A 24,154-nucleotide genomic window follows, 5' to 3' on the forward strand; every position below is an offset into this window, starting at 1 on the left:
ATATTTATGGGGTATATTTTTTTAGATTGGTCCAGATATTAATTAGCCTAAACTATTTTGTTTTATACATCTGAATAACCAAATATTACATGTGAAGGGCTCTCATGGCTTTATCCTTGAAACACTTTTTTTCAGTACCTATAAAGAAAAAAAAACTTTTAAATGAGTGCTGAAATTGCCACTGCAGTTCTATAAAGATAAATAAAATAGAGAAAATAATTTTGAATGTTTATTTCTTTTGCGCTTAGATTTAAAGAAATGTATTTCTTTACATTTGTTCCTTAGTTTTCCTGCAAGGAACCTTGAGATAATTAAATTGTGTATGAACAGTGTTATTGAAATAAACTCCCACGGAGCAGATCAGGTAAAATGAGTAAAATAGCACAATTTTAGAACCAGGGGGAGAATACAGATTCCTGTATGATTTCTCCCATTGTGTGCGCGCCCTGAACAGTGCCTAGCTTCCAGGGAAGACCAAAAGAATCCAGACACCGAGCGGCGCGCCTGCGCCCAGACAGCGGCCTGAATGCCTGGGATGAGCGCGGGAGGACGGCGGCGCCGTGAGCTAAGAGCTTTGCCGGGGCCACGTAGCGGGGCTGAGGACTCCGGTGCGCAGGTATCCCCGCAACCGGTGTAACGTACATTAATAAAAAATATCCTCCCGCCTTTTTTTTTTTGCACGCATAACAGAAGCTGGCATTACCCGTTCTGTGTGTACATCCGCGAATGTACATAGATAGATAGAGGGAGGGCAAGCAACCCTGCTGAATCTGTGCAGCTCTGATTGCACGAACGCAAGAAGGAGGTCGCTCTCGCTCTCTTTAGACGGAGGTAAGCCAGCGAAGCGACCGCAAAATGTCGCTGTTTTAGTGGATTTTCAGCACCTACAGGACTGACATCCAGGACAGCTGCCGGGGGAAGCGCACACGGGTCTCCGGAAGCCGGTGGCCGAAGCTACGGTAAAAACTGTCTGTGAACACTGACTTTGTGACAGTGTCGAGTGGAGTGGGTTTGCCACAGCTTTTTTTTTGTTTTTTTTTTTTGTTAGGACTCCAGCTTACAACGAGAGGGAGATACTGTGAAAACAAAGCGTGACATTGGCTTTAGCTTGACACGGGCCCGATAGCTGCCATTTATTATCTTCAATATGCAGCACAGACATGAAGTGTAACGTTTATGCTAAAAACTTTAACGTTGATGCTAGCTTTTAAGCTAACTAGCAACATTCTGGGCGGTTTGGGGTTAAAAAAAAAGTGAAAGTGCGTGTGTTTGTTTTGGGGTAGTGCATGTAAGCAAAACGTGAGATAAAACTGAAGGTTTTGAGATTATTCTGCAGATACATTTACCTAATGGGAGCATCTTCAACTAATGTAGCAAAGTTAGCTTGTCATGTGCAGGTAAGGTTAGTAACTGTAGACTTTAGCTAGCGGGCTAAGTAGCATAAGTTGCCCAGGCCTGTACAGGGTTTCTGCTATTCGCTGAGCGGTGTTGCCTTTTAGGTTTTAACCCTTTGTGCCGTCATAGTTTTCATCTTCTTAAAAAATGCATACATATTCAATTTTATTAGTTAACTGGGGATCATAGTTGACATCCTGGTTTCTGTCAAATTTGGAAATGTCTCAGTCTGTGCAGCAAAAGCTGAGATTTGTTTCCCCCTTCTACTTTTCATTAAGTTCAACCAAAAGATTTGAAGTAGACTGCGAAATCAGAGCATTGCTCCATGACCCGATTCTGGGGTTTGATGGCCACATACCTACAGAGGCATGAAGCATCCCTGCAGTGCACTGCACAGTGAGCTGGTTAAGGTCTTATGAGTTTGGACAGCGTGAGGAATGTGAACCTTTACAAGCTGCAAGAGGAGAAAGCTCATTAAAGTCTAGACTTGAGAGGGTGCATGGATTTCAGCAGCTTTGCATTGTAAAGAGTGGCATATTTGAACTGCAGAGATCTCATCTGTGTCACAGACATTTTGGCTAAGCACTTTTCAGTATGTGCACCGTTGTTTGTTTGGTACAGTTGCTTTGCAGTAACACTCCCATCCTGTGTCATATAGATCTTTAGCCACAGTAGCATCTATCCGGTACATGACTGGTTTTGTGGCTTTACCTATGTGCAATAAAAGTTTTCAGTTTGGTTCTCAGAATGCCTCCCAATGGCTGATCGAGGAAAATCTTTAGTTGTACTTTTTAGAGAGAAAGAAACTTCACTTCCTCTGTGCTTTGGATGAGTAAAACTGTCAGAGATGCATACCAATGTGCTTGATTGTCCTTCCTGCCAATAAACTTGTTTTCAAAATTGTCTAAGTTGGGGGTGGGGGGGACACTTATCATTATACTTGTCATTTGCAAAGGTAAGATCATCTTCAGATCTGACAGGTTGTGTAACCTAATCACAGTTAATATTGAGCTCTATATGCTACATGATTCCCACATCAAAGGACTTCCATATTTCACAGCGAGTGAAACTCAGAAATGACTCATCATTACTGAGTGGAAGCCTTTTATGCAGCCTCTCAGAAGTTTACTGCTTGTTTGTTTGCGCTTCAAAATTCATTTGATTATTGTTTTGGGGTTTTCACCAGTTTTGTGCAGTTAGTACCAAACCAAATAAGTTTGGTTTATCGTTTCGAACCGCATACGCTTGATGGAGAAGGAAACCACCTGATTCGACTTTTAAGTCAAGCATGTCAGGCTGCAGTTTTGCATGCAGTTTATGCTTCTCTGTCATGTAGACACGGGATAATCTGCTCGGCTGTGTGCCTGGGACGACCATGTGAGGCGAGTTGCTCTGTCAGTGCTGAGCTCCCCTCCCCGCTGCGGTTTTAATGCTCTGAGAACTGCAGTCCGATTCTCAGAGGGGATCAGCGTCGGCATGCACAGGAAGGCAGGTGTTGTCGTATGCTCCTGCGTTGCTCACGTTCGTAATTGCAAAGTTTGGCTGAACTGGTTTAGGTAGTTACTTTTTCTAGCAGTTTATGTCCTCTGCTATTTCTCATCATATATGTTTTAATTATTTGGTAAGATTCAAGTAGAAAAACAAAGCAAGGGAAATTTTACTGCATCTAAGTATTACTAATTAAGTGCAGAATGAGTGTCGAGGGAAACAAAGTTTGTAATAAATGTTGGTAAATTAACATGTATATTTGATTAGGATGGCATTTCCTTAGGTCAGAAACGTCTTTTTTTTGTCTGAATTACAACCAAATAAATTAAATGTTGTGACTACACTGGAAAATAGTATAGATTTTTTTTTTCAATTTAATGGACACATAATTGGTAAATTGACGATGCTTTTTATAATTTGGCGATAATAAATATGAGTGAACATTAGGTAGGTTCCTCAAGGCTCGAATGTCAGACCGTTTTTATTTAATATGAATATATTAAATATTAATATGTATTAATATGTCTCCTTACACCAAGGAAACTCACTCTCTTCAATCATTAGGTGAGTTTTTTCCAGCAGAATGGCAGAAGTCAGTTTTATAATTCACAAATACAGGGTTAGAAATGAAGACTTGGTGAGAGTCGGTGAGGCCAAAAACCACAGAGCACACAGGAAACTAACTTATCAATTCATCCAGGAGGTAACAGACGAAACTAGCGTAACACACTGAAGTACTGCAGACTTTATTTCCCTCAATTAAGATCAGAGTTCTTGATTTGTAAATAAGAAAAAACCTAGGGGGAAAATGCCATCCAGTGAAGAGTTCAAAGAAGAAAAAAAAACTGTAAAATAATAAAAAGGTCTATTTTATATTTTGTGACATATCTTGATGCTCCCCCAGACCTTTTGAGTAAATCTTCTGCGGTCAAAAGAGGAACATTTTGGAAGAAGTACAACCCGTTACATTTGCCGTAAAACAAACAGAGCATTTCAGAAGAACAACATCACGTTGACACAGTGTTGCCATGTGAAGATCTGAGGCTGCTTTGCTGCTTCAGGACCTGGATGACTTCCTTCATTTGGATCCATGAATTCTGCTCGGCAGAAGAAAATCCTGAAGGACAATCTGTCTGGGAAGCTTATGGAGCAGGGCAATGATCCCTAGGATTCTAGCGAGATCACCTCTGATTAGATCAAAGAACAAAAGTTTTTCAGAGTGAATTGGTCAAATCCAGCTGTAATGCTTGAAAACGATTCAAAATGGCTGAATAAAAACAATCCTGCAATAAACAGTGTGCCAAAATTCCCCCACAGAGATGTACAAGACTGATTTTTAGGTATAACAAACACTTACTAGGTTTTGTTGGCAATTAGATTGATTTTTGTATGGGGCCAGGTTAGATTGGATGGCATTTTCACTTCATTAATAAAATCATAATTCAAAACAGTTTTCTAGTATTTTTTTCCCAGTTTTTCAATATTATTTCAATGCTAAACGTGTGATAACAAAGAAATGTGCAAGGGTGCAAATGCTTTTTTCACAGTATTGTAATTGTCATTATGTAATTGGATTATAGCATCCACAAAAAGTTAGTCATCGAATCAGTTTACTACTTCACTAGCAATCTACAAAACACTACCAAAATAAAAGACAGCCTGACAAAAACAGGTCAAAGACGAGAAAACTAAATGGAAAATAACTGGGTTTGTAATGTCTGGTTTAAGTTCTTGGCAACAAATTCACTGTTGCACAACCAGGCTTCATTTTGTGGCATTTTACAAACTGTGATTTCCAAATCTGATTTAAAATCACATAATATGTGCATATATATGGTATATATGGCAGCATTACTTCATTGTCTTTCTTCTGTAGCCAGTTGGGTGTTTATTTTAAGCCAAGAGTGCATAAGTGCAAGATGTTTGTCAAGATGGAGGTGATATTTGCTGTCTCCAAGAAAGGAAATGCTGATTTGTGTGTGTGTGTGTGTATAGTGCTATAGGAGGTTTTCTAGCAAAAAAAAACCGCCTCGATGCATGCTCAGAATTACTGGTAAAGGCTTTTTGAGGTCACCCAACTGTCAACCCGGAGACGCCTCACTATGGATGTGCCAACCTTCCAACTTTTAGCACATCAATGATTCAAAGTCCAGACTAAAACAAACATATACGTCTTTTTCAGTGTGTGACTTGTTTATAAACAAGATAATCACACTTTAGGTTACAAGTGAAGCAGATAAGTTTCACTGACAGGTTGACATACAATTTCCTGTGGTTGCGTTTGCAATAGAAGCTCCAGAGCTGTGGTTACACTACGCTTTCTAGCAGTCAATGGGAGCTGCGTTTACATGTGCTGCTCAAGACAAAGGCACACCTTGACGTTGTTCAGCGTTTCTTGCCGTTTCAGGTGAGGCATTTAGATTGTTGTGAATTGATTTTTATCGATTGCAGTCCAACTTCAGATACAAGCTAAAGTACAGTGGCTGCATTCTTGCTTTTGCATGCTCCGCTTCGGTTTGTTTCGAGGTTTTCTGCTTTACTACTGCTACAGGAGTGCGCTCTGTGGTTTTTGACCTTGTTTAAAAGTTTGAAAGGTTTTCATTGTACATTTGGGGTAAAGTTTATGTTTTCCGTTAAGCGAGTTCTCTAGTTGCGTGTCACTTTAGAAATGCGTCTGAACGTTAAAATTGATGAGATCTTTCAGTTGTGGTCGAGGGAGACATTCGGGCTGCACAGTTTTGAAATTGAATTTTACTCGCAGTCATTCGTGAAACCTGTGGTTTCAGCTCCCACACTCGGCACTAAGACAAACGTCTGTGGGTAAATGTGACACTCGCTGCTTCAAGCTCGACATGCCTGCAGTTTCAGGTCGCAATCTCACCGTTTTCTCAAAGCGAGCGGAAGAACGTTGTCTTTAATCTCATCTGTAAGCCTCTTTGTTTCTTCTTTTTCTCTGTCTTGCAGTTAAATGGCGCTTCGAGCGAGACGTGGAGGTGCTGACAGGTGAGCGGTCTCCAGCTCACCTTCGCTTGTTCTGGACCCGACAGACCTTGAAGAACTGACGCTGAGATTTTGTAATCAGATTTTGTTTCCCAGCTATATGGAACAAACTTTGGGACAGTTTTAATGTCTTACCAACTGGTTGTCCTTCTCCGGACAGAATGGATGCTCTCTTTGAATCAGGTTGATCGTCTCTCACCTCGTCCCCTCCTTCCTATCTCCTCAGCAGGAGGGTGGGGGATTGGCCCCCTGCCCCTCCTTGCAGGCTAGGCTAGTCTTCTTTTTGCAACATAGTCTTTTCTCTTTTACATTGCCTTGTACTCACACCTGATCCAGCCCCGTCATCACTTCTTCATGAAATCCTGCCAGAGCCTAAAGGAGGAGGTTTCCATCCCCAGCCTGGGCGGGATGTCACAGGAGGAGGCACGTAGGACGCCCGTGTCCCAGAACTATTATCACTCTAATAACCCGGATTTGGACCTGACGGGAAAGGTTCACAGGAGGGAGGTGAGTGGAAAGCCTTATTCTGTGTTGGTAGACAACAAGATGTCCTCCAAGACGGCCGGGACGGATCAGAACATGGGTCAGGTGCCGCCTCAGCATGTGACTTCACAGCAGCATCAGCAGTACTTCCGAGAGGGAGCGCAGGAGGCGGGGTCGCAGGAGTCCGAAACGGGAAACCAGGAATCCTCTGATGACACTGAGGTGGATGAAGATGATGAGGAAGAAGAGGATGAGGAGGAAGAGGGTGAAGAGGGCTACAAACGTGAGCAGATCATCGTCGAGGTGAATCTGAACAACCAGACGCTTCACGTATCCAAGGGCGACAACAAAACTGGAACCGCAGCAGACGACTCGGAAAGAGGAGGAAGTGATGAGGATGAGGATGATGAGGAGGAAGAAGAAGAGGAGGATGAAGAGGAGGAGAGTCATGATGAGGAAGAAGAGGAAGACGAAGAGGACGAAGCAATGGAGAGTCAAACGGCGCGGTCGAGAAGAACCAGACAAAGTTCTTCGTCAGCCAGTCCGCCAAAGAGGAAAAGCCTCCGAACGGCTCTGAGCGCCGCCACGGCTGGAATGACCACCAGGGGGCGGCGGAGGCGCATGGAGCCTCCAAAAAGCAAGCGCAGGTCGGGGAGGTCAGCCCCGTCCTCCGCAGGTACAGAGAGGACGGGCGAGAAGGCGGAGATGGAGGAGGAGAAGGAGATGCTGGCGTGTGAGAAGTGTCCCCGGGTGTTCAACACCCGCTGGTACCTGGAGAAGCACATGAACGTCACACACAGGCGGATGCAGATCTGCGATAAATGCGGCAAGAAGTTCGTCCTGGAGAGCGAGTTGGCACTGCATCAGCAGACTGACTGCGAGAAGAACATCCAGGTAAATCTGACTTCATTCATTAGTTTTCATTCAACGTGCAATTAAAGATTGAAGTGGTGCAGGTCTGATGTTTGAACCAATAACGAATCACGGTTAATCAGATGCAGGTGTTTCCCAGTCAATAATATTAACCCAATATTCAGTGATGTAACAAGACATAAGAACAATACAAATGTATTTTAATAATACAAATGATAAGTTGTGACTATTGAAATCATGCTGCTGTCCAGCTGATGGTCATTAACATTCTTCATAAGGAGGTTAAGCCGCAAAGGTTCAGTGTAAATGAATGTGGCTGTTCACAAATTGCTGTATTTTAGAATAATAATGGAAAGCTCAGTGGAAGGAAATCAAAGTGTGGTTGTGAAAATAGACCAGGTGAAACTTCAGCCTGGTGAATTGTGAAGCAGAACCCATTCAAGAGTTTGAGGGAGATTTATGAATTACAACACAGATGGATCAGAGCAATGGGCTACACCTGTCATCTGTTGTTAAACCACTGCTGAAGAACATTTTACCCAAGACGTTGGGCAAGATCTGGGCACCAAAATCTGTTGAGGCAAGTGTAAGAGGAACTGACCCAATCTCAGCTGCAGTCAGACAGTTATGCTTTCATAATTCTCTCTTGTAGTTTAGAATTTCTTGACCTGAAAAACGAATGCTTGCTGTTTTGGTTGACTGATGTAATAAGAGTAGTAGACTATATTATAGTTGGCAAATGGGTCAGGCTTCAAGTTCATACAGATTCTGGAATGATCAAGAGGAGTAAAATAATGAACCTGAAATAAATGTTGGCATCTCTTACACTGGATTGAGAAGAATTGGTCTGTTCTGTCTGGAGGAATACCAGGAAACTAAAACGTTACGCAGATTAATAACACACAAACTGGTGTTTTCAAGACTTTCTTTTAATTATGCTGGTTTTTCTAACTAACAAAAACACAACATTTAGGGCTAGAATATTACATTAGATCAATAAACATTTTTTATTCAGAAATGTGGTTTAATGAAAAGTATATTTAAAACCCGTCTAAAGGTTCTTTTCAAAAGGTGCTTTTAATCTCACAAACGGGACTTATTGGAAGGCAGTTTGACATCAATCTCAACTTTATCTTTTTCATTCCCAGATAAATCCATTTAAAAGCGTGACCAAGAGGCTTCATGAACATTATCTGCTCTTACTTTAATCCAAACGCTCTTGGAGAATATTTGAAAGAAGAACAAGATTTGTTTCCTTGCTTGTTTGGCGTCATTGATATGTCTTTGGTAGTATTTCTGCATTACAATCTTGACAATTACTCATTGAGAAGTTAGTAATTTTGTGGCAAAATGAGTGTTGCTGTTTTATTTGCTGATAAATTCTGTTTGTGGGTTTTGAAGCTCCTTTGAGCCAAATGACTCCCTCTGGCAAAACTGTCCCCCCTCGTCAGTTTGTACAAAGAGTTCAGTGCGTTCAGTTGGCTTTAGGTGTTTGACAAATCCTGTAGTTTATGATCCTCGGTCTTCCAGTCATCAAACAACAATCTGCCGAAACCAGTCTGTTAGCGGGAGCATCAGGTTTTTTGTTGTTGTTTTTTTTTGACTGAAGATTTTGTAGTTGGTTTCAGATTTTTATAGAACATTCAGTATGCACAGGTGCAAAAGCTGAAGGCTTTTTCCAATGCCTGATGTGAATTTGACCCATCTGCATTAAACATTTATACATGCATTGGTAGGTTTACCATAGCAGACCTTTCAGTTATCTTGTGCTCTCGGAGTCCAGATATAGTTTTAAAACGCATGCTTGCAGATTTGCAGCACACCTCCTGTAAGCCTGTATCCTTATCTGCTGTTCTGTTGTGGCTTTAGTTTCCTGACACTGAATGGGGAGGTTCAGCTTTTGAATTCCTGAGGGACTCGCAGCTGTTTTGATCGCTTGAATTCGCCCAATTTTTGCTGACTTTGATTTGCATTCTCAGGTTATTTTGGATGACAGGGTATCTGAGCAGCTGCTCAGATTTCTACTAACAATGCCACGTTGTGAGGATGTAAAGTTATCTTTAAAAGCACCATTCATTAAACTGCTGTCAGTTCCCTCTAAAGCAGAAAACGGTTATATTTAAGATTTTTCTCATTTGGCCGAAACATACACCGCCCTAGAAAAGTCTGCAGCTTTAAATCTCTGAAGTTTAGGTTCTTTCTACCTGCATAGTTTCTGTTAATGTTACCAAAATACATCAAATTAGTTTTAAACACTTTTTAGTTTGTGTATTTTTAGTGCGTTTTCAATGGAAAGGTTTCATAAACTCATTTCTGTGTTGCATAAGTGCATGTGAGTGGAGTTTCAGAGCTCAAAAGGAGCTAAATAGCGTCAAGCCTGAGAGGAAATCATGTGTCGCACGCAACTGTTTTCATTGAACCGTAGCAGTTTAATTGAAGAAAAGAAAAACTCACCTTTTTATAGGAGGAGGAAAAAACTCCCTTTTCAAGCCAGCATAACATTAAGGATTCTAAGAGCTCCTCAGATTAATTGAGGAAGTCTGTAATTTTGATTAGACTTTAATCAGCTTTTTTTGACATTTCTGTTGCATGTTGTGGTTTAAGTTTGTGTTTCTGTGCTAAGCTTTGCAGCCTGAAAGATGGCTGCCTTTAGAGAAGCAGCTTTGTTTTATGGCTAAGTAACATTTTTGAATAAATTAGTTGTAGATGTTTACATGTCATAATTAACATGAATGTCATAAAGTTTTATTTTTTTACTTTTGAGCCATTCAAAACAGGGCTTTTTCTCGGGTGCATTGATTATTCAGTGCTGTTAAGTTTTAAAAGGGAGTTTAGTGCAGAAGTTGGAATTTATTTTCTCTACCACACATAAAATGTAGTGAAATGACCCAGTTTCAAATCTTGTGTCCTGCAGTCAGTCCCCCTCCTCTCACCGTCTTTTTACCATTTACGTTTCAGTCAGAAGGAAAATCAAAAGAAAACACAAAGAAAATAAAAACCCTGTAAATAGACAAACATAGTAGGGGGGAGAGAAAATATTACAGGGAAAACATTAATGTATGGTTTTATAAAACATGCATTGATTAAAAAAAGGCTACATATATACAGAATATGGAAACAATGGCGAAATGTGAATAATATAAAAATAATATTCCATATTTAAAAAATGAGAAAATAATGGGGGGAAAAAAATCACTTATAAAACAGGATTTGGAATAAAACATAAAACTAAATAATATGATTATTTAATACTGTTGAAATTGAACAAATACATGAATTTGTTATTGTATAACCAAATTGGGAATTTTTTTAGCTTTTGGATGCAATATTTTCTTATGCACCAAGTTAGACATCTATTATTGCTTATTGATGCAATTACTTGCCTCATAAAAATAATTTCACAGTTTAATCAGACGTTTATCCTGATGTTACACTTTTCCCCCAGCAGAGGGAGCTGAAGGACTTCCAGAAAGTCGCACCTGCTGATAAGAAACCTCAACTCTTTATTCCATCCTAATAAATATGTCTGCTCTGGTTTTCCACAGTGCGTCTCCTGCAACAAGTCTTTTAAGAAGCTGTGGTCGCTGCATGAGCACATTAAGATTGTTCACGGCTATGCAGAGAAGAAGTTCTCGTGTGAAATCTGTGAGAAGAAGTTCTACACAATGGCCCACGTCAGGAAGCACATGGTTGGTGAGTTGGGCCTTATAGTTATTTGCATAATGTTTTAAGGAGTCAGCTCTGACAACATGTTTATTAATATTATTGGAACCCCTAAAGTAGCTTTAATTATCTCCTCTCATCTCCAGCTCACACTAAGGACATGCCTTTCACCTGTGAGACGTGTGGGAAGTCGTTTAAACGCAGCATGTCTTTAAAAGTTCACTCTCTGCAGCACTCTGGGGAGAAACCTTTCCGCTGTGAGGTAAGATGCTGTTTTAATGTTGCCGTAAAACAGAAATGCATTTAATTGTCTCTAATATTTACTTTTGTTGCATGAGGGGAATTCCTGCTTTATAAATGGAGAATTGGGTCCAAAAGTACAGTACATATGTGCTATGTTCACAAGAAATACAGAATGAGGAAATGCACAGTCTGTAATTAGGTGAGTTATAGGAATACCATAAAGATATCTGTCCAACAGGTTATTGTAGTTATGGTTACATGAATTACACTCAGCAGGTTATTGCATGTTTGCATTTAATAAGAGACACAACAACTTGATGCAGAAACTCATTAGAAGATATAAATGCAATTCTAGACCAAGGTGTCATTAATAACATGGAAACATTATTAAATGTTTTCCAACACAAGCAGCACGTCTCAATATTTGTGTCCGAAACCTTAAAGCAGAGAAAATAACAGATATTTGTTTCTGAATTTATCTTTGACAGGGTAATAAAGAACAGGTTATGTTTGCAGTATGTGATTAAGTCTTTCTGCAGCGCAAATGACGGCAGGCAAAAGCGCTTCTGAATGCGAGCTGCCCTCTGTGTGGCTTTCAATTACCTCCATTTCCCCTTTTATCATGTCTCTGAATCGCGGCCCTCTGGGATCTTTCTGTGATGTTTTTGTGGCGACAGTCACGCCTTGCAACATTAACGAATCCTTTTCATCACAGCAGAAATTACACTCCTGCTTTTCAGAGACATTCCAACAGATGGCGTCATGATGCATTTGCTGAGTAAACTTTTCAACTTCAAAAAGTTCTATCCCTTTATTATGTGCAACATTTCTTTTTCTCAGCCCTACAGGTAAATACTCAATGTTTGATAAGAAGAGAGCTTTCCTTAAAGACTGAAGAAAGTCTTGGTTTGCAGAAAATACCACCATGCTGTGAAACTGTATTTGCTCCCATTACATAGTCTGTTTCCTCTCCCCCCAATCTTATCAAATCAGATTTAATTCTGATTTCCTAGATTTTCAGGAAAGCTGAGTTTATTTGACTTTCTCAATAGCGAAACCCAATTTATGCCTGATTTGTAGAATCAATCAATCACTTAAATAGAACTTCCATGCAATATGAAGTAGAAAGAAGCTAAACTTCGTGCTTCGGTATGAAGAGAGTTTTGTTGGGGGGGAAAAAAGTCACTGGCACTGGTTTCAATCTGAAACAGGTTACAAAAGGCTTTAGGACTCAGGCAGCCATTGAGAGCCGTTATCCACAAATGGGGAAAACACAAAGTGGTGCTGAGCCTACTTAAGAATGGCCAGCTTTCCAACATTACTCCAACAAAGCATTAACAACTAATCCAGGAGGTCGCAAAACCCCTGCAGGCCTCATTTGCCTTAATTAAGGCCAGACTTCAACTCCAGAAAAAAGGCTGGGTTGCTATGGCACCCAAAGCGAAAACCCACTGCTGACCAAAAGAGCCTGTCTTGCAGTTGACAAAGTGATGATTCAAAAGGTTTGATGAGACGACATCTGCATCCTGTTCCTTCTGCCATAAACAACCCAACCTTTCAGAAATAAGAACGGTTTGCCTTCAGTCACACATGGTGGTGGTAGTGTTATGGTCTGGGACTCTCTTGCTGACCCATGAATTCTGCTCTGTTGTATAAAACGCCAAAGGAGGAATATCTCTGAACACTAATTTAAATTCCTGCACACTTCAGGTCCTCGATCCTCATAACCGAACCACCAAGTCCACCTCTGATTGGCTGGGGGAAAAGTGACATTTTGGAGTGGCCTAGTAAAAGTCCGAACTTGTAACGTGGCATTTAACAAAACCCTTTAATTTGGGTGAATAAGAGCAGTTATGCAAAGGCCATTTACTCATCCACAGTGATGCAAGTTTCATCACTGATTTAAAAAAAAACAATAGTTGTTGCTGCTTGTTAGGTTTAGGGGACATTTACTTCTTTCCAAGTAGGGTCACGTTTGTTTGAATTGCTTTTTTTGCCTTAATAAATATAATATTTTATCTAACATTAACAGTTATTTGATTATGTAAAATATTGAAGTGTAATAAAAGCAAAACAAAATAAATCTATAGGGGGCAAATACGTTTTTACTGCACGCGCATTATGGCGCTCTGCTGTTTTCTGAAATAAACTACAAAGAGCATCTCTATAAATGACTGACGACCAAATTGATTAATGCAATCAATATTTTCTCACATTCTGTGTTTATTTTCTTTTTTACATCTCGAAGACACTAGTAGTAAGATTCAACCTTTCAAAATGTTTATTAACCATCTAAAGTCTTTTAAACTTTCAAAGAGGGAGCAATTGATTTCTTCCCGTTGTGATGCTCTCATTTCGTTTTCTACTCATGGCAGTAAAGCTGAGTTAGTGGGTGAGAATCCATACGGCATTATGAGTGAAGAAATTTTTAAACAGTGTTTTGCATAATGTTTTTATTATTTTTCATACTGCGTTCTAGGGTACACAGTTGCATACCGCATGAATTATTGCAAACAAACACATTGTAAAGAGCACAAAACATTAAGAAACTAGAGCAATGATTTGAAATTCAAATATAGTTTAGAACATGTGTGCTCGCATCCCTAATGCTGTGGTCTCCAAACTTTTAATGACATGGGCTGGAAATGTCAATCCAAAAAGTTTGTAAACATAATTTTAAAAAAGTATATAATTTATCTGGTCAGCGATTAAATAAAAATGCAATTTTAGTGAAACAAATAAAATCCTTAATTTTGTGGGGAAGTAATGTGCGAGTGATTGTAAATCCAGAACATAAACAGGGTTTTGTTGGTTTACCGTAATAAAATAAATGCGTACAGTTTCCAAATCTTTCAGAGGGAGGAGTTGGAAGAATTTTCATTTTTGTGGCCTGCAAACAAAAAGTTTGTTCCTCACCAACGAGAACAGGACTTTGGTTTCTTCTTTTCTTTAAAACACACCTGCTATATTTAGCAAAGTTTAATAAATCGGTTAAATACATTTGAGTAAAAATTGCTGGATATTTGTGATTCTGTTAACGGTGAAATTATAGAGAAAACATAATGATTAAAAGATGAATACTTTGTTTTGCACCTAATTGGATAATTTCAGTTCATCGTTATGAACTTTCCATCTGCATCAACCACCTGAGCTGCTGGGCCAAATATATTAAACTGTACAAATATTAAACTGCAGTCAGGACCGCACTTTGGACACCCTGGCCTTTCTGCATATGGTCGACTAATTTAATATTTTCTTTCATCTCCACACATTAACAGTCAGCAGACGGTGCCTCCTCAGAATTGAACTTGAACCATGTCAAACATTATAATGGTTGACCAGCTGAAAGACCAAACTTCTGCCGTTGCTTTGGAAACGGTTTCCCTCTCAGTATTCGTAGGGTTGTTTATGCTCCACAGGGTGTCCTTACTTCCAGCTTAGGCCTTTAACTGTACCACACTTTTAAAACATTTTCATGGGTGGAGTTGTTCTAATTAGATGTTAGAAGCTATCCCAGACACTAAGGTTTTTATTACATGCCTATTAGGTTTATGTAATGTGTAGGCCTTACATTCTTTCTTAGATTTTTTTCTCTCACCACAAACATTGATTTAGTCAGGTGGTGGCACAGAGTATATATATATATATATATATATATATATATATATAAAACCTTTGGGGGAAAAATCGAACCAAGAAACCCTCAGTGCAACTATGCACTGTGTGCAACAAGTGCTGCAACCAAGGGTTATTTTTAGTGCCTGCACATACGTGGCTTTTTTTTCTTTCTGGATTTTCTCACCTGAGCTGATGTTGGATGGTGGGAAGTCTCTTCTCAGGCCATTGGAGGAGGCCAATCAGAGCCCACTGAGTTCTTTGAAGAGAGATAACCTGTCCTCACATTAGTTTGTACTGAAAGCTAAATATGCTGAAGTAAGCAGAACTCTGCTGCACATTACCACAGGGGGAAAAAAACCCACTGTGAAATGCAGAGCCATGTGACAAGGGTTCAGTTTAGATTTCTGAGAACGTGTGCATGCGTTGACCTAGTGGGCACATGTCTAAAAAAGCCTCTCTTTCCGTTGCAGCACTGCGACGAACGGTTCCAGTACAAGTACCAGCTGCGCTCCCATATGAGCATTCACATCGGACACAAGCAGTTCATGTGCCAGTGGTGTGGCAAAGACTTCAACATGAAGCAGTACTTTGACGAGCACATGAAAACACACACAGGTGAGAACTGAGGCTCTCGCTGTGCGCCTCGGGGCCAGACACACGCATACAGCTCTGGAAAAATTAAGAGATCACTTAAAATGATCAGTTTCTCTGACTTTACTTTTTATAGGTATATGTTTGAGTAAAATGAACATTGCTCTTTTATTTTATGAAATACTGACATGTTTCTTAATGAAATGTATGAGAAGTGAAGTTTACAATGGGTTCAGTGCAATGGTCTCTCTTTTTTTTTTTCTTCCCAGAGTTGTATATACTAGGGATGACCTCTGTGTGGCAAAGTTTAGGATGAGATTAAAAGCTGAATTCAGCTCAATAACTCAAATAGTATTTCATTTCTGAACTCATGTTCTCAGACAGAAATATCCCTCAAAATCTCTTAAAAGTGCAACACATTCAAAATTGAGAAAACATTCTGGGTGTTGTTTGCTACACACAGATAAAGGAAAAATGTGACAATTTTTTTCACAGTTTTCACAGTTCTGTAAGCAAATGACATCTGAACAGAACCGAATCATTTTGTTTGTTGTAATTATCAGCAATTACAGCAAACAAAGCGGACATATTGACTCCATCAAGCAGGAGAACATTTCATACAAAAACATTGAGCAACAGTGGTAAATATTCCTGGAGATGTCCTGTTTTTATTTAATGTTTTAGTACTTTGTTTTTCATTAGAAGCATTAATCTAATATCAACGGATATGAATCCTTAAACACTGCTTTAACGAGGTCTCATGTTCACTGTGCTGCTGACCACTTAGCTGATTGCAATGCGCAAAGAAAATGTTAAGATCACTGAACAAAATGATCTGAAAGGGGCTTTTTAAATGCTGTTGAAGTAAATACAGGTTAAACCAAATTTTCACACAACTGAAAACTTTGGTCAAAAGTTTTTTTGTTTTGCTTTTTGTGTCCCATTCCTACTGACAGAACCAGTTTACCAGGGGCACTGGTTTCACATGCATCTTAGCTCAGCCCACAGGTTTTCTACAGGGCTGAGGTCAGGGCTCTGTAATGGTGTCTGCACTTTGTGCAAACTTTAATCCGCCTTTTTGTGCTTCTTCCTCGCTGAGTGAGTCTGTTTTCATAATCATCTTGTCTTACGAGCCTCAGCCAAACCAAATCTTCAGTCTTCTACATTTTACACCAAAACATTTCCCTCTCTTTTTTTTGGAACCAGACATTCCCACGGCGTTTATATTTGTACAGAATCACTTGAACAGATGAATATAAAGTAGCAGTATTAAATTATACGTTCCGACTGATCTAAAACGAGACGCATTTAAACTGATTTATTGTCCGACGGTGAGGAAGAGGGTTTCTTTTTATACAGCGTATGTAAATATCGGGTTTCAACCGTAACCAAAGTCAAATTGGAGTTTTTTCAATTATTTCATGTTGGCTTTTTATTTTATTTAAATATTTAGATTATTTGTGGAGTTTTTTATTTCTCTCTCTCTCTCTCTTTTTGCAAAGCTTAATGCAGCTAGATTTATTTACAAAGTTTTCCAAGCTCTTGTCTTCCCTCCTCGCCGCCCGCCAGGCACCATAAACTCTCTATAAAAAGGAACAAAATGGGGTGTTGCCTCTTTGCTTTGCTGTTGCAATGAGAGGGGATGTTTTACATCAAAGAACAACTCTACATATATTGTGGCTTGTAATGACTACCCAGACACATGAAGCTGTACATCCTTCTCTGTTTTTTTTTGTTTTTTTTCATGTTTCACCAATTTTCTAAGAACAGCCCGAGCACTGATGCCTGCGCGTCATCTGCTGTTTTTCCTGAGCCGTGGGTGGACACGCCACACTCAGTTGGCCCTCAAGGTTATATTTGTGATGTGTAATTACGCTGCCCTCTCGTATCCCTGCAGCTACCGACCAATTTAGCCTCGTCCAGGAGGAGACACACCCAGCCGTACTCTGTAATAAACCAAACTTCGGTTCTTTTTTTGTAAATTCCCATGATTAAACGTAACAGGTACAGAACGCTGGCGCATCAGCTGTCACCTTTTGATATTCAGTTGGCGCGGAGGAGCTTCGCATGGAACGTGCCAGAATCCGGCATTTGGAGAGCCCTTCAGCAGGCTGTTAATAGACGGCTGTGTGGGTGGTAACAGGCACATTTAGTGGCTCCGTGGAGGGAGGTTAATGAGAGCAGCATTCTAACGGGACTGCTGTTGTTCACTTTCACATCTCCCATCCTCGAAGTGTGAATTGTAATAGCTTCCTGGGGAGTGGGTGGGTTGACGGCAGAGACCCTCGATTCAAGATGGAGGCTTATTTGCATTCTCAGAGCTGAAGTTGAAAAGGAAACTTTGTGTGAAAAGCTTCAATTGTTTGAAAGTTTGTTACCAGCACATTTGACAGCAGATGATTTAGGGCTGACGCGATGATGAATCGATTATTGAAATAATCGTAGACTTGTTTACTAATCGATTAATCGTTCACTGAAGGAAACAGACTCCAAAAAAGACCACTTGCTGAAAAAACAGCATTCTCAGAGTAAGCCAAAAATGTACAAAAACATAGCTTCACCTAGTTCAAATTCTTTAAAGAAATAAAAACAAGCAGAAAGTGCTTAGCTTTTCACATGTTGATGTTAGAAGTATTTTTTAGCTGCAGATGCATCCTTTGCTACAAATAATCAAGCATACACTAAAGTAAGGGTTTGTTGCACTTTAGGAAATAAAATTATTTTCTTATTTATTTTTTAAAAATCAGTAAAAAAAATGTGTGTGCATCTTTTCATGCATTTCTACTATTACCTAAAGGCTTAAATTAAAAATCTAAAGAATGTGCAGTTTCAATAATCGTCGATAGATTAATCAATAACTAAAATAGTTGTCAGTTGCAGCTCTAAAATTATTTGACTCCGATTAATCATCCTGTTTGTCTTTCAGGGGAGAAGCCTTTCATTTGTGAGATCTGCGGGAAGAGCTTCACCAGCCGGCCCAACATGAAGCGCCACCGGCGCACGCACACGGGCGAGAAGCCGTACCCCTGCGAGGTCTGCGGCCAGCGCTTCCGCTTCTCCAACATGCTCAAAGCTCACAAGGAGAAGTGCTTCCGGGTCACCAGCCCCGTGGTCCTGCAGACTAGCGGCTCCTCTGTGCCTGTCCGCCTCTTCGCCAACGCCTTCTCCTCACCGGCCTCCTCCTCTTCCTCTCCCACCACCGTCCCCGGGCCCTCGGCGGCGACCCCCGCCACCACCTCAGCCTCTCTGGGCCTCGCCCCGACCGGAGTGCCCGTTCCACAGCAGGGCCCCGTCGGACACACGTTCTCCCATGTGCAGCTCCATTCTGCGCCCTCCCATCATCATCTCTCCAACACGCCGCAGCAGGCCAATCCTCACAGCCACCATCACCTGGTGGTCCCTCCTGTCGCCCACCTCCCACCTCCTCCTGCTCTTTTCAAGAGCGAGCCGCTTAACCACTGTGGGCATGAAGACAGCAGCTACCTGCACCACATGGCCCCCCTTGACAAGGGTCCCGGAGCGCCACAGCACCACTGAACCTGTGCAGCACCAAACCACACCTTGTTTGTCTTCTTAAAGCTCCGCCTCAGTTTCTCATTCGCAGGAACTGGAAGCCGGGTCTGCAGAGAGGAGTTTGTTGCAGATAGCAGGATGAGATGAAATGGGAGCATACATGTTCCATCAGACAATGGAGGTTTCCTGCGTAGACGTGGCTCAACTAGAATTAATCTAAACTCATGAACATTAAGGATTGAAACTGTTGCACCATCCGTGCACACGTTAAGTGAGACATCACTTTAAAAAACTGTTCAACCGGGCAAAGGTTTTACAGTCGCTAGGAATTATTCTTCAGAAAACGACTCTGTGTGAACATCTCTCTCCACATTTAATGGGTGGAAACTGGTTGTCATCACAAATAAAAGCTGCTGATGGAACTCAAAATCCATAATACCTAGACTCCCTGGATCTTCAAAGATCTGCTTCACTGAACTTCACTCTTCTTTGTATTTTGTTAAGGTCATACATTAGTCAGGACATGAGCTTTCTGTGCTGCTCATCCCCATAGCAATATTGTACTTATTCTCCAAGCTGTAGTGCAGAAACCTCATGGGCAAACAAATGTTTAATGAATGTTGAAACTGGTTCTACCTGAGCCTTTTTTTTCCTGTACAGTGGCCAATGTTAAAGGGACAGTTTAGAATTTTATAGCAGTGTCCTGTGCTATATATAAACTGCAGGTAGATGTTCTAAGTGTAGTAGACAGATGTCATATTGAAATGAGTTTGTGTAAACATGAACATTCTTAGCTTCTTGGCAGTTAGGCTAACTGCTAAGAAGACGAGTCCACAAACTTTATCTATTTTAAAGAAACTGAAAAAGTTTCTTTCAGAATACTTCTGTGTTTTTTCACTGAAAAACGTCCGTTATTTTGAGCTGACTTGTGATCAGTTAAACACAATCTGTCAATATTGCAACTCTAATGCAACCGTCCAGTGATGAGCAATATTCTACAAGCTCACAAAATAACTTTTTTCCCCCCTAAAACTGTTTATTATCTTAACACTTTCTAAATTTGATAAGTAATGCACAAGGAGTGGTTATGGGTTTACTGAAATGGCTGGCTAACACTAGCCATCTGTTGGCATGTTTTGATATGACTTGTTGATCATTCAGATGATCGATGGGAAACTTTATTAATCCCTTTGGGATTTTCCCTCAAGGAAATTGTCTTCCACATAGCACTCTTAGATATATATGATGAGAAATTGTTCCAGTTAAATTTGTGTAGACAAGATGTTCTCCTGATTCATAAGCAAAATTGATTTCTGTGGATGTCATAATTGTTGATGATTAGCATTGGATTTACGTGCAGAAACCAGATAGGCTCTCATTTTCTGTAAACATTGGTGTGAAAGGTACACCAAGACTTGGACTCGTGTAAAACTGCACATTTGTGAAATCAGAGCCACAAATTGACCATTTCGATTTAAATGTCCAATTTTGACATTTTAAACAATGCCAGCTGGGTCTAAATTAGAGCTCCTCGTCTGTTAGTTTTCCTTTGCTCTAATTATTTCTTCACTATTTTGCAAACTCACAATGTTGACATCTGTCTGCTACAGCTAAGGCAACAATTTCTGTTAAGTTCACAGAACCTCAGTTCAAAACGTTTGAACTGTTTCTTTAGGGCTGTCAGTCAGGGGCAAACAGCAGTAGAGTAAAATGCAGTGCCATAGGTTACAGTGAGATGGGAAAGATTAGTTTTTAACTACTTTGTAAATTAAATTGAATCTAGACAAAGTCTCAGATTTATATCCGTAAAAATGGTGCTTTCCATTCCATTACTTAAAAAGTCCTTATTTTGCTTTCTAATTCAATTTTCATAACCTAATCTAGTGTGTAAGTGTGTGTGGGGGGAAAATGTGTGTCCTTTCAGCCTGGCTTTTTTGCAGTGAAATTAATGTTTGACTTGATATTTTGTGATCGAGATGACTTTAATTAAACAGGATCTGCCCCAGGCACACACACACACACACGTTCACGCATACACTGCGGTCACCGATTTACCTACAGTGACCAGTAGAACCACCTCAGCTTACAGGACTGTTGGTCAACGTTTGCTTTTAGAAAATGAATGACTGTCGAATAATACTGCCACTGTGAGGGGCCAGACATGTGGCCCCGTCTGCTTTTGTCCTCTATTTTATTTTTTATCCCCACCTCCCTTTGCTGCTGTTCAAACAATACGGGTTACCATGTTAAAGGTCGCCTGACACACACACGCACACACACACAGTATACACAACTGGGACCTTTTTCATTGAAGCTCTTAACAATATATTATGCATTATTCCTCAGCCTGTATTCCACGGTTTGGTGTGGGGTGGTGTTGTAATGTAAAGGCTAGACGTTTATTTTTTTTTACTTTCTGTACTGACAAACTTTGGTCAACAAAGACCAGCGCATGTCTAAGCCTGTTGAATGTCGCCTAAGCAGAATGATGGTTTATAGATCATTCTTGTTTCATGTTCTCAGATTATTTACGTAGTTGTTAAGCTAATGAACAGCCGTCACATGCGGTTAACACCAGATCTTTACATACACTGAATAAAAGGATGATTTTTATTCCTAATCTTCTGACAAACTTTTCCTGTTTTTAGATCGGATTTAAAATTACAAAAATGATTTCTATGTAAGAAGTGCTAGAAAAAGATCTATTTGAGATCCTTTTATTATTTCTTCAAATTTAGATGTTTGCTTAATTCTCCTTGGTATTTGGTGGAATTGTCTGAATTGTGCCGACAGAAGTTGTTACTCAGTCACCTTTTCAGCTCTTCCCTCTGGTTTGCTGTGGGCCTGAGATTGCGGCTTTACAATGGTGGCTCCAAAACTCCCAATTTGTCGTCCTTAAGCAACTTAATTGCTGTTTTGGATGCTGACGGTCGATACCCAGTTGGAACAACTATTTAAATCCAACCTTTAAATTCCCACTGTCATTAAATGCTGCCTCGGTGTTTTCACATAATGATGTTTCTTCAAGATGCCATCTATTTTGTTAAGTACAACATAATGCTGCCACCCTCATACTTTACAGTTGGGATTGTGGGTTTTTGGCTAGCAAGCTTCCCTATTATTTTATTTTATTTTTTTCAGAAAATGATTCAAAGATCATTTTGGGGCTAGAATTTTTTTTTATTAAACAATAAGACAGGTTTCGAAAAACATTTGAAATTTGACTTCTTTCTCACTGAGTATCCTTTAGCTCAAATGGATAAGTTTCTGAGCTGTTTCAACAACAATCTTGGGTTGATTCTCACATGTCTTGTATAGAAGCTACCCGACTTCTGAGCACTTTGATGGCAGAACATTTTCATGGTGTTTATACTTTCATAAAGCTGTTTGAACAGATGAACTTGACACCTTTAGGGAGCTTGGAAAAGTGAATCAAGTGGCGCTCCACAACTCTCTTCCTGATTTCTTTCAATTTTCTGTCGTGTCATAAAAGGAAGCTGTGTTTTTGAGGGGTTGCCTTAAAATACATCCTCAGGCAAGCCTCCATTTAACGCCAGTGTCGGGAATTAACAATCTAACAATCAGACTCTTTATAAACATCTCTGCTTTCCTGGGTAGCTCAAAAGCATAGTCATTTTAATGTAAAACTTCTGATGTAAAAAAAAACCTCAAAACACAGGAACGAAATCCATCACTACTGATCTAAAATGGTAAAAGCTTAGTTTGATTTAATGTCCAACGGTGAGGGGGTAAAAACCAATTTTTATATTGTGTATGTAAAATCTGGTTTCAACTGCTGATGTACTGTCAGCACATGGTAGGAAATGTCAGGATAGGAGGCAGTGGTCAGAAAATGTCATGAAACTGGGGTTCTTCCGTTGGCCAATAGGTGCGTGTCTGGTGTTTTGTGTTTGGTCTGAATCTTCCCTGTTCTTGCCACCTCAGACTGATGGTGCATTGAGAGAGTATTGTTCCATGCATGGGTCTCAGTTTGGTCTCTTACCCAAAGCTGCTTTTACAATGTGTCCCAATAATGTGTCATTAGAGGAGTAAACGGGGAGGGAGGCGGACAATAGGAATAAAATAACCCATCCTGTCATTCTGATGGTAATCTGAAGTGGTTAAGTTCAGTAGTTTAGCGCCAGGCCTGCAATTAGCCTGCCATCTCTGTGCATCTTAAATACTGCTGCAATATTATTAGCCATCATTCAATCTCTGTAGGCTCACTGCTGGGATTCAGGATTTTTGCAGTAGGGGTATTTTCAGTCTTGTATTGTTCCTTTTATTTTTTATTTTTAAAGCCTTTTGTTATTCTCTGCACTTTACTGCTGCGTGGGTGATGCGCAGGGAACGGGGTTAGGGGAGGGGGTGACAATGCATTGTGGAGCAGAATGCAGTTGTGACTGTATGGGAAATGGATGGAGGCGATTTACTTTTGAGTGGATTTTTTTTATTTTTTTTTGGCAAGGAAAGGAGGAGAATCTGAGGTGGAGGTGGACGGTGTGCAAGGGACCATAGCTAATATACACATCTATGTACTTAACTTCATTTTGAGAAAAATAGCCTTCAATGTGGACCTTTCCTTCAAAGTACAAATGATGATCCTGCTGCTTTTGCGCCATCACACACGCCCCTCCATGTATTATTGGAAATGCGTTCGTCATTTTTATTTTATTTTTTCCCGTTGTGTCCGTTTTCTCTGTTGCAGAATGATTCTCCTCCTCCTTTCTTTGTTATATAGAATGCACTTTCTACTAAAATCCTTGAGTAGTTAAAAAAATAACATTGTATATTCTTTAAAGATGTTTTAAACAAAAAATCAATATTCTTTCCCCTTTGTATTTTTAACCACTTAATGTAGCATTGCGTATTTTATTATTGTATCTGGTACAAAATGTGCAGCTTTATAATGTCCTGTTTTGTCCTTTTTGTATGTTTTCTGGAGATTGAGGATAAGTGATAAAAAGTTGGGCCTTTTTTTGATAATGTACATTTAACTGACTGCTAACTTTGAAAAGTAAAAACTCGTAGCCATGATATTTGTTTCTTTGGATCCTTTTTTTCCCCCCTTTTTTCTGTCCTTTGAAATCCTTGCTGCACAGAAAAGAGTATATTGGACAAAACTGGCACTTAATTTAGGGTTTCAGGTATTGCTGCCTAATAAAATATCTGATCTAGAACTGAGCTCAAAAGGAACTTAAAAAAAAATCCACGTTCATTTATTAAAAGTTGATGAGGCCGTGTGAACCACTGCCGTTAGCTGCAGAAGTTGGCTGACGGCTGAAGC

At 40.0% G+C, this 24,154-nt stretch overlaps 1 protein-coding gene across 5 annotated transcripts; it reads left to right on the forward strand.

The window, feature by feature from the left end:
* The first annotated feature begins 358 nt into the window (after window positions 1-358).
* On the forward strand, window positions 359-23,904 carry znf652 (zinc finger protein 652). 5 transcript variants are annotated; one of them, XM_081610204.1, is made up of 7 exons: window positions 359-959; window positions 5,848-5,957; window positions 6,044-7,260; window positions 10,785-10,932; window positions 11,049-11,164; window positions 15,234-15,378; window positions 18,281-23,904. In XM_081610204.1, the coding sequence occupies exons 3-7, from the start codon at window positions 6,238-6,240 to the stop codon at window positions 18,889-18,891; spliced, it is 2,043 nt and encodes a 680-aa protein (XP_081466330.1). In that variant the 5' UTR covers window positions 359-959; window positions 5,848-5,957; window positions 6,044-6,237; the 3' UTR covers window positions 18,892-23,904. The 5 variants fall into 5 exon arrangements, with proteins under 5 accessions (XP_081466330.1, XP_081466331.1, XP_081466326.1 ...); XM_081610205.1 differs by having other exon boundaries at window positions 359-616; XM_081610200.1 differs by having other exon boundaries at window positions 5,848-7,260.
* The last annotated feature ends 250 nt before the right edge of the window (window positions 23,905-24,154 follow it).

Source organism: Poecilia reticulata, chromosome 8 (genome assembly GCF_904066995.2).
Source record: "Poecilia reticulata chromosome 8, P_reticulata-male-v2, whole genome shotgun sequence".
Lineage (NCBI taxonomy): Eukaryota > Metazoa > Chordata > Actinopteri > Cyprinodontiformes > Poeciliidae > Poecilia > Poecilia reticulata.

Coding starts and splice junctions, on each gene's coding strand:
- znf652 (XM_081610200.1), top strand. CDS start 6,238: ATGAAATCCTGCCAGAGCCTAAAGGAGGAGGTTTCCATCCCCAGCCTG. Junction 7,261..10,784: donor ACTGCGAGAAGAACATCCAG/GTAAATCTGACT, acceptor GGTTTTCCACAG/TGCGTCTCCTGCAACAAGTC. Junction 11,165..15,233: donor AGAAACCTTTCCGCTGTGAG/GTAAGATGCTGT, acceptor TTTCCGTTGCAG/CACTGCGACGAACGGTTCCA.